This window comes from Mesitornis unicolor, unplaced genomic scaffold (assembly GCF_000695765.1).
Source record: "Mesitornis unicolor isolate BGI_N332 unplaced genomic scaffold, ASM69576v1 scaffold10472, whole genome shotgun sequence".
Classification (NCBI taxonomy): Eukaryota; Metazoa; Chordata; class Aves; order Mesitornithiformes; family Mesitornithidae; genus Mesitornis; species Mesitornis unicolor.
Genome location: NW_010168524.1, coordinates 16,257 through 26,405, shown reverse-complemented (window position 1 = coordinate 26,405; position 10,149 = coordinate 16,257). Strand labels below are relative to the sequence as shown.

At 36.5% G+C, this 10,149-nt stretch overlaps 1 protein-coding gene across 1 annotated transcript in view; it reads right to left on the bottom strand.

Annotated features, from left to right (window-relative positions):
- The window catches only part of DOK6 (docking protein 6), a gene marked incomplete at both ends in the record, with an annotated part of 34,114 nt that extends 27,231 nt beyond the window's left edge, over positions 1 to 6,883 (bottom strand). The window contains one exon of the mRNA XM_010179044.1: positions 6,769 to 6,883. Within this exon, the coding sequence (XP_010177346.1) occupies positions 6,769 to 6,883 (115 nt within the window). The remainder of the gene's footprint in view (positions 1 to 6,768) is intronic.
- Positions 6,884 to 10,149: the final 3,266 nt, after the last annotated feature.

Sequence of the window (10,149 nt, the reverse complement as noted above, 5' to 3'; positions counted from 1 at the left end):
GGAAAGAAAGAAAAATTTTCAGCCTCCAAATGTTTTTATCTTAAAAGCCTTAAATTTAGAGTTTCCCATTTCGCAGTCCCAGAGCAAGTTTACCTTTTTCTAATCTTACAGCTTTTCTACTCATTTCATCACAGCCTCTGTGCATGCTCCTGGCTAGGCTGGAAGTTAACCTTGTTTCCTTGCTGTCCCCCATTTGCCCTTCAAACTGAGACTACAGCAGTGCTCTGAGCTCAGAGACCTGCTTGGCAGAAGTGCTGAAGGGATGATGACCTTTTTGTGTGTCTATTGCTTTCAAATTTAGCACTTGGCAGTTCTGCTAAGAGAAACAGATGAATTTGTCTTCCCAAAATATTTTCTTCTAAATTAATTTTAGAACTAAGTTTGCACACAATTAACTACCTAAAAGTGGCTGAAAATGATGGAAAGTAATAGTATAGTACCTGTTCCATCAACGGTTATGGCCTGAAGATGGGGCAATATTTTCTGTATTCCTTCCATTTGCTAGTTATATAAATTTCCAATGTGTGTCAGAAAATTGTAACAATGTAGTTCAGACAGATAACAACAGGAAAATGAGGACCAACAGAAAGGCAAGCAACTATGAGAAATGAGAGCAAAAATTCAACTATTTCTAATTTATAAATGATAAAATCAGAACAAAGATGCATATTTTTAGACAAACATGAAAAAAGAAATAAAAGTCCTTATTAATGACAAGGGAACTATTTGTCCAGAACAAAAGAATATACAAACTAAATATTAATATTAATCTTAGAATTAACATTTATAACCAAGACTCAGACTGAACTTTGCCCTGAAAGTGGATAGTATTTCAAATATTATTATCAAAAAGAGAGAATGTAAGAATACAGAATACATATTTAACTTCAAGCAATGCCTGTCTTTTCACTCTTTTTTTGGATCTCAAAATATTGTAGAATGTGTAGAAGTGAGAACATGCATCTGAACTCCAATGAACCATGGGCTTTACAGAGAAATAAGTAAGGACCCATCATATAACAATCTCTACCACTTTAACAGAGAAATATACCATCTTTCAGAATATTTTCAACTATATCAAACCACTTTTCCACATGCAAAATGTATATTCCTTTTTCTAGTACCGAAGTTGAAATTGGAAAGCTGTTCTTCACTTCCACCACTTCCACGATCCTGTACCTTCAAGCACACAAAACTAACAGTGAAATCTGGAACTTTACTCTAGTTGGTTTTAGAGCTTATGTAGCCATTTGTATTGCTAGTAATAACAGCAAGTACAATCACTGATGCTTCATCTCAAAGCCTCAATGTTTCACTGTAATTTTAATCCAAAACCTCCAGGCTTCTTAGCTGTCAAAGGATATAGTGATATGAAGTACATCTAATATTCCACTGACATCTGATAAATTCTTCAAGAACAGAATATTTTTGCTTGTGAAAACTATCAAGGAGAAAAAGCTCAGCTTATAATCAGTAGTAATTTGGCAATAGCTCAAAAGCTTTCTCAGTATAAAAATGAACTGAATTTGTGCCTTTTTAAGTTATAGCAGAGATGTGGGTTTTTTTTAAGAAAAGAAAGCAACACTATCAAATGGTGAAAACAAGTTTAAAAGGAAAAATATGTACAGAACTAAAAAAAAATGTAGCTGAACACATTGCCACTTGACACCAACAGTTATTCATTTTCAAGAAAGTAAAACTCTTTTTTTTTGCAGTTATAACAAGACTATATATATCACAATTTCACTGCACTCAGGAAAAGCTGAAACCATAATAACATAGAAGAAAAAGACTGTTTATGTTATAGATGCATAGAGCTCTATCAAGGTAACCATCACAGCAGCAAGACTTTCGAGAAATTAAAATGGTGGACTGAGCCAAAACAACTGCAAGAATATTAATATCAGTTAAGCTATATTAGTATAGTGTAATTATGGATAAACCCCTAAACCAGGAGTTTCAAATAGGGTAGCTGACTTTTTGCAATAACCCAATTCTATTTTTCCTCAGGAATTTAGTTTTAAGGGGATGGCAAAGTATAAACTCTTTAAAACAATGAAGATAAAATAATGAAGATTACAGAATAGGGCATTGTACTGAAGAGAAGCAAAACCAAATATTTTACCAGTATCTTGGATGATGTCAATATTTGATTCACAGTTGCAGTTTTAAGATTTCTCTGTGATTTTGCCCCCTTTCTTTTTCCCATGTTAAATCTATATTCAAATCACTGAAATCACATTTCATTTACGTTGTCTCTCTTGTTTCTGAATCCATATTATTGGTAACCTCCCTAATTTGATTTTATGAATAGGTTTACAAGTTTATCAATTTTCCTCATATTCCATTGTTAAGAAATCAAAATAAATTTTACACAAACTTGTGCTGGTGGGTCCACTGAGTCTAAAAGAGCCAGGGACTTGTATCACTTAGTACCTTGCTGACATCTAAAGGAAAAATCATGCTCCCAGGTGGTCTGTCTCTGACCTAGTGGAATTCAAATACTTCACTCCTTGAAAGCAAGCTATTTTTCAGTCACAATTCTCATCATCCTAGCAACTTTCATAATAGCACCCTAAACCTCTACCTTTAATCAGTATTCACATCCACTAATTTAATTTTCTTGCTTGTCCTGCATAGCCACCATTGCTCACTGCATCACATCTACTTTAGAGACAGTTTACAGTGTTTCAGAATGCCTGTCTCAGTGCAGACACTTGGGCTACTGCAACATTACAGACATTAGGCTTGCAGAAAGAAGAACTCAATAGACATACGTGTCTGAGTACAGCTACATCTATTAAAAAAAAACAACTAACAGCACACTTACTTGAAAAAAACTCCAAAAAAAATACCAAAACAAACAAACAAACCCCTTTCCAACAACTTTTTAAAAAAGGTATTAGGAAAAGACAGTACCTCAAACCCAGTAGCTAGCATCCAGAGTTAAAAGAATTTCTCCATTTGCTTGATAATACACTGTGGACTGCAAGAAAAAACCACACGGGAATGGGGAAGGATTTCTGTGAGACTTACTGGAACCTCACTGCTTTAACTCCTAGAAATTTTCCTCTAAATTTTCAGTCTATGTTGCTCTTGCTACTTGGAATGGCTGTAGCAACATAAATTGATATGGAGCATATATTCTATATTTGTTCTTGTGATAAAGTCACTTTATATCTTAAAAATTTTCAATTTTTTTTTGTCCTTGATGTATTTAAAAGACAACAGTAATATCTTTTTAACCTTTATTATGGAGTAGGTACACTCAATTGCTCAAAGCAGTTTCATTTTTCTTCACGGTATTCTCCCCTTCCATTTAAACTGCTTATACATTTGGCAACATTTAATTTTGTCACAAGTCAAGTTTTGCATTTCCCTGTTTCTGAAGAAATTCAGAATTTCATGATTATTGATTAAAAAATGTTAAAATTCCCTTAATTGGCAATAACTTTCACATGATTTTCATGGAGGCTGAAACTGAGACCTTAGCACGTTCCTTGCTAAAGTGGTAGCAATTTCCTATGGTCTGAAGAATTCCCACTCTTTAGTTTTACGTTTCATATTATTTAATTAGCCATTACTTCTCATTAGTTTACTTCCACTGAAACAATTCTGATGGTTACTGAGACAATTTAAAAATGTTGCTTGCTAATCACCAAAGTTACAAGTCTCTGCCTGCTAGAACAGATGTCAGAAAGATACAGTGACAGCAAGCAGCTTCCTTCCCTCCCTGAAGAGGGATAATTCTTCTTTAAAGACTTGTTATTCCATGCATTTAATCAGTAATATCTTATGCTGGTTTGCTCTTCAAAATATTACAACAGAGCTTCACAATTGAACAGATTTCTACAGCTGTTGTGGATGTTGGGAACACTGGTGGTAGGGCTGGGAAGAGCTAGATGATAACAAAAGCATATGGAGGATTTTTGTTTGTTTCTCTATGGAATGTTTTCATTAATGAATGAAGATTACTAAAAGCTAGATGCTCCTCAAATGACTAATTTGGTAAAATCCTAATGGAAATAGGAGTGCTACAACCCATACAGAGCTCAGACTTGCCTGTGGCTGCCTTGAAGACAATAAGCAAGCTAAGGGACTAGAAGCCACAGGAGGTTAGGAAAGAGCACAGGCTTCCAGCCAGCACACCTGGACTGGTATCACAGCTCCCAGGCTTTCTGGGGAGGACCAGAAAGTTCTGTATCTTTAGAGACCTATTTTAAAACAGAATAGCTTTTTACTGTGCTTAATTTCCTAATTAAGAAAGCTAAGTACCAGAAAATCGTGCTACTTTTCATCACATGGACTTTTAGACTGCACAGAGATAAAGATTCCTCTAAATATTCCTTTAACTTTGATAAGTTCCATAAAGGAAAGCGAAGTACTTGGCACATTTCAGCAGCAGTAAAAATGGTAATAGCTCCTTGTCAGAAGACAGAACTCAGTTGTGGAAACAAGCCGTGAAGGAAACATTTTTTTTAACATACCTCCTTAGTTCAGAACACACAAAGGATTTGAAGTTCAAGAGAGTCAGATTTTAATGAAATCAGTATATCTGTCTCATCCAATGGAGATGATGGAGTTTATATTGTTTAGACAGACTGAAGGCATGGAGAAAGGCAAACCAACTGAAACTTCACTATATCCACAGCTAAAATTTGTAGCCTTTCAGAAACAGCAAGATATCTGACACTTTTATAGCTTCATCTTCTCTGTATTCTCAGATCAGGTAGTTGTAGGAAACAATAAGATCCTCTGAAGTTCTTTCTTCTCCAGGCTAAACATGCCCAGCTCTCAGACTCTCTTCATACATCATGTGCTCCTGATCTTGACCCTTGGTGGTTCTCTACTGAGTTCACTTCTGTATGTCAATATTCTAGTACTGAGAGCATGAAACTGGACACAGTACTCAGATGTGGTCTTATAAGTGCTGAATAGAAGGGACGGATCACTTTCCTGTACCTGCTGTCAACACTCTTACTAATGCAGTCCAGGATATCTTCAGACTGTTGTCCACTAGGATCCCAGAGTCTTTTCTGCAGACCTGCTTCCCGGGCAGCTGGCCCCCACCTGCCTTGTTGCCTGAGATTACTCCAACCCAGGGGCAAGACCTTTCATTTGCTCTTGCTGTACTTCATAAGCCCATTTCTCCAGCCTGTCCAGGACCCTCTGACAGGAGCACTGCCTTCCCAACTTAGGTCACTCCAATTTCGTGTTATCTGTAAACTTGCTGAGAGTACTCTCTATCTCATCATCGAGGATGTCAATGAAGACATTGAACAGTATTGGTCTCAGAACTGATCCTTGAGGGATCCACTACCTACTGGCCACAAACCTGGCTTCATACACTTGGCTTTGCACCCTTAGGTTTGCACCATTAATCACAACTCTTAAGGCTCATCCTATTTTCTATCCACTTTATAGTGCCTTTATCCATCCCATTTCCCACCAATTTGGGGGCTATGAAGGAGGCTATTGGAGGCTATCAAAGATCATTAAAATCAAAGTATATAACAGTCGCTCTTCCCCTTGCCAGACATCTCATCATAGAAAGTGTGATTTACATATAGAAAACATTTTAGCTACTCCCATTTACCTGGTTGTCTTTCATGTGTTTACATATGATTTGCTCCAACAGTGTTCTCAGGGACTGAGTTGAGGCTGACTGGCCTATAGTTACCTGGACCCTCCTTCCTGTCATTCTTGACAATCTAGTTCCACAGACTTGTGTATGATATCCAAGCGATTTAAGTGATGCCTGATTCTGCATCACTCACACAGGGATGAGTGGGCCATACATGCCGAACTTCTCTAAGTTTGCCCCTTCTTTGGTGAAAAAATCCTGAAGTTATGATTTGCTGTCACTCTTTTAAAATATACCTGCACCATAGTAATTCTAGGGAAGGAAAAAGATCTTTCCATTAAAAAACAAGGGGAATGCATGTGTTGGCAAATAGAAGTGTTTCCATAGAACAGATGTCAGAGCATTTTAAATATAATGAAAATGTTTCTATTTGATTATTAATCATATTATAGAGTCATTATTAATTCTACACATTAGAAATTGAAGTCTTTAATGTGTAATCCTTTCTAGTAATCTGTTAAAGTGATCCTAGAAAGCCACAGATTTTCTATGTGTTTTTTTTTAATTTGGATTAATTTGAATTGCATGTTCAAACATGAAAAACAGTGCACTTTAGTAGTGCAGTGTTCAGTGTCTCACAAGTAACCACGTGTCATTATGTACCATGAAGCCCAAGTCTGTTCACAACTTAACTCATTAATTATACTATGTAGCTGTTCAAACCCCAGACTGCTTGACATCCAGCCTTACAATATCCTGAGGTTTTAGCTGGAATTTACCTCTTATTTGCAATGGCATGATAATTATTAGTTTAACAAGTGCCTACAGCAAAATTTGGTAAAAAAAAAAAGGTTTCACATCTTGACTTAATAACATCACTTAGGTATTTTTTGCTCAGTTTTACAAGTTTAGCTGAAAATTTCCAGTCTTTAGACCATCTGCATACAGTCAAAGATAAGTAAAGGAAGAAAGAGCTCTGTAACACCACCAACACCTCCCAAAGTATATTAAAAATATCCCTACCAAAACCTGAAAAACCTAAACCCCAAACTCCAAAGTTCTTGTTTACAAAAACTTCCTTTAAGCTAAGGATTTCTATTGGGTGTTTTAAGTTACTTCATCTGAGCAAGACTGTGATGTCTAACTTCATTCTTCAAGCTACAGATGCAGTACCAATTGCTTACCTGACTCACACGCAAATGTCTTTGACGTCTCATCATGAAAGATAATTGCCACTGCATGCTTCTTCGTCTCTCGAGGCAATCTAGTTATGTTTTTGATATTGTGCAGCTCAGTTACCTTAAAACGAAAAAAAGTATTTTAGGCCAGTGTATAAATAGTACAAATAAAAATATTAACCATAACTATAATCTATTTTTCCCCCTAAGGTTATTTACATTTACAAGCTTTTTAATTGACAAAACCACATAAATAGGTAGAGTCTAAAGTTGCAAAACTTTCTATAAAATGTAATGTATCAAAAAGTGAATGCTTTACTTGATGAAGTTCTACTTGGAAACAATTATTACAATGCTATCAAGACAGCCTTGTGATTATTTTATAATGTAGTTTTCAATTTCTATATTTCTCTTATCAGTTTCAGAATCTGCATCAAATATATAAACTAATGTAGGAACAGCAGTGTTTTATTAGTGAAGGAAAGTAACTCAATTATCATGCCAATTAGTATCAATTCATTTGTACGGACAGATCCTCATCTGTCTTTAAAGTGTAACTGCTACTCTCATAAGGAGTAAAAATTTTATTTTGCAAATATTAGAAAAGCTTATCAACAAAAACCACTCATAGCAAATTCACAGCATAAACAACTCAACCTATTTCCATTTTCCTTTGATATAAGTAAATAACTATAATTAACACAAATGGAAAAAAACTATGTTATTAAAACCAGAGCTGGTAGCACAGCCTATATTATATCACTTAACACTTCACATTATAAAATCTTTTTCTCAGTTTCTTGGAACTCTGGACAAATTTTATTTGTTTATAGTTAGCTTTTCCAGGCAGGACATGTGCCTCAGGCAGAATTAATTTCTTAAAAATGTAATCCATATGAGTTTGGCCATCTATGACTAGGGAAAAAAATGGACTGAATTTTTTATTTTGTTTTGTAATTCTTATGTTCCCCGTGTACAGCTTTAGCATTCCTTTTCATATGCTGGAAAGAATAATTTTTTAAGAGACGGAGATTTTATGCGCTGCAGTAAAAAAATGGAACATGTTGTGGCAAAGACATTGCAAAAAAGATTGAGAGCAGATGAGCAGTGAGAGCCAACAAGAAGCCAGGGAAAGAAACTGAGACAAAGCATGAAGTGGGTTGCATAGGTGCTGATGGCAAACCTGAGACCAGAACTGAAGACTACTATGGGGTCAGCAAAACTCACTTCAGTTTGTCAATATCTTTGCTGTAACAGTTGGGCCAAAACTGGATGTGGTACTCTAGATACAGTCTAATGAATGCTGAATAGAGGAGGATAATCACTCCCTTTATTGACTGGCTATGGTACTGTTCATACAGCCCATGGAGATGTTGGCCATCTTTGCTGGCTGAGGCATGAAGCCCCTGGGGCCTGCCCACAGGGCTGCCTCCAGCCTGTCCATCCCAGGGCCTCTGCCATCACAGGGGCTCCTCTATCCCAGGGCCAGCGCCTGGCACTCACCCTTACAGGGTACCTCTCAGTCCATTCCTCCATCCCATTAAGGTCTCTGGAAGGTAGCCTGACTACTGAAAGCATACAAGCTGATCCTTCCCAATTTGCTATCTGCACAGTTGGTGAGTGCATGCTCCATTACCTCCTCCAGGTCCCTGTTAACAACCCAGTAAAGACCCTGGTAGTTCTACACTTGCTGCCGACCTCCAGGTAGAGTATGACCCATTAACCATGAATTTCTGGGTGTGACTAGCTGACCAGCATTTCATCATCTAGACATCCACCCACCCAGATGATAACATCCCAACTTGGATATAATAATATCATGGGAGACAATGCCAAAAGCCTTGCTAAAGTTGAGTACCCAACAACATCCACTGTTCTTTCCTCATCCTGAACCACAGATGGCTATCAGATTTACCCTTGGTAAATCCATGCTGCCTCTTCCCACTTACTATCTTCTTCACATGCCTGGAAATATGTTTTAAAAGGACTCACTTCATGGTTCCTCCCATGGGCTGAAGCAAGCCTGCCAGATCTGTAGTTTCCCAGGTTGATCTTTGGCCATTTTTGGACACATGTGCAAGACTTGACTTGCCATTGGGTTCCTAATTCCTTACAATTTTAATTTATGCTTGGGTGAAAGGCTGAACACCACAGATACCACTGTCCCATTAATGTAATGACTAAAATCTCTGTTAAATCTCCCTGATCTAAGCATGGTAAATGATCTATTAGTATGTCAGAGAGCTTCTATGTCTTATCCAAAGCACTTATCTCAAGGAAATCCTGTAAAAGTGAAAGGAAAGCACTAGCAGAGAGAAGAGAGAGCAGACTCTAGAATTCAAAACCTAAGGGAACAATACCAAACCCAAAAGTCATTACTGAATTCTGAAGACCCAAACGGCCCAAAGTAAACAGGGAAGATATGGATCTAGCAGTCTTGCTAAATAAGAAGAGGATATAAGTGTGAAAGATTTAAAAATATTTGAGACACAAAAAAGTTCATGTTATTCTTAGAAGGAATTTATAATTTTAAAAAATAATTTAAAGATGGACATAGCTTCCCTCTCAAAGATTCAAAAATATAACTGACAGTGCACTGTGAAAGGGAAAAAATAATAGGAAAGAAAAAACCCCAGTGATTCTAACACAAGAAAAAAAAAACAGTGTGTGCATGTGTGACCGTGCACTCCATACAAAAAATAACCCTTAAGTCTTGCTATGTTAAAAAGAGGAAACTTCTCTTTCTGGAATAGTAGGAATGGAAATTGAAGTGTTTTTAATAGTGACAACAAGGGACATTAAGCATTATTCCAGTCTCTCTCAGACAGTAAAGATCTATTCTTTTTTTTTTTAACATTTGAGTGTTACAGATTACTGAAAGATCCTGCAATGATTTTAAGTTTGATAATAGATCCAAAAAACACCACACATTCCTACATAACTTTCACAGTAATTTTTGTTTGAAACTTAAATACAGACAACTGGGTATCCATTCCAAGCCATCTATAAACATGATTTTATGGGTTCTCTTGTTGAGCAGTACATTAAAGCTGTTTTATTTAATATGTTGATAGAATATTTTTATATAAGATAAACCACACACTTACAAATATTGTCAGCACAAAAGGAACAAATATTAGAATTTTATGTCGTTTGCTGGTGGGAATTTAATGTCTGCAAGAGATAATGAAAACATCACCAAATTATGATGTGCTGCTTCTTGGTACACATACAAGAGATTTGGTTGAACAAAATGCAAGGCAAGTGAAAAAAACACCAGTCTCCACAGACAGGAAAAGAAAAAAAATACACATTTTGACTTTCCTTTGTCTCTGGAATCATTCTGCCTTCATAGACAGAATGGAACTTCTGCTCTGAACTCCAATG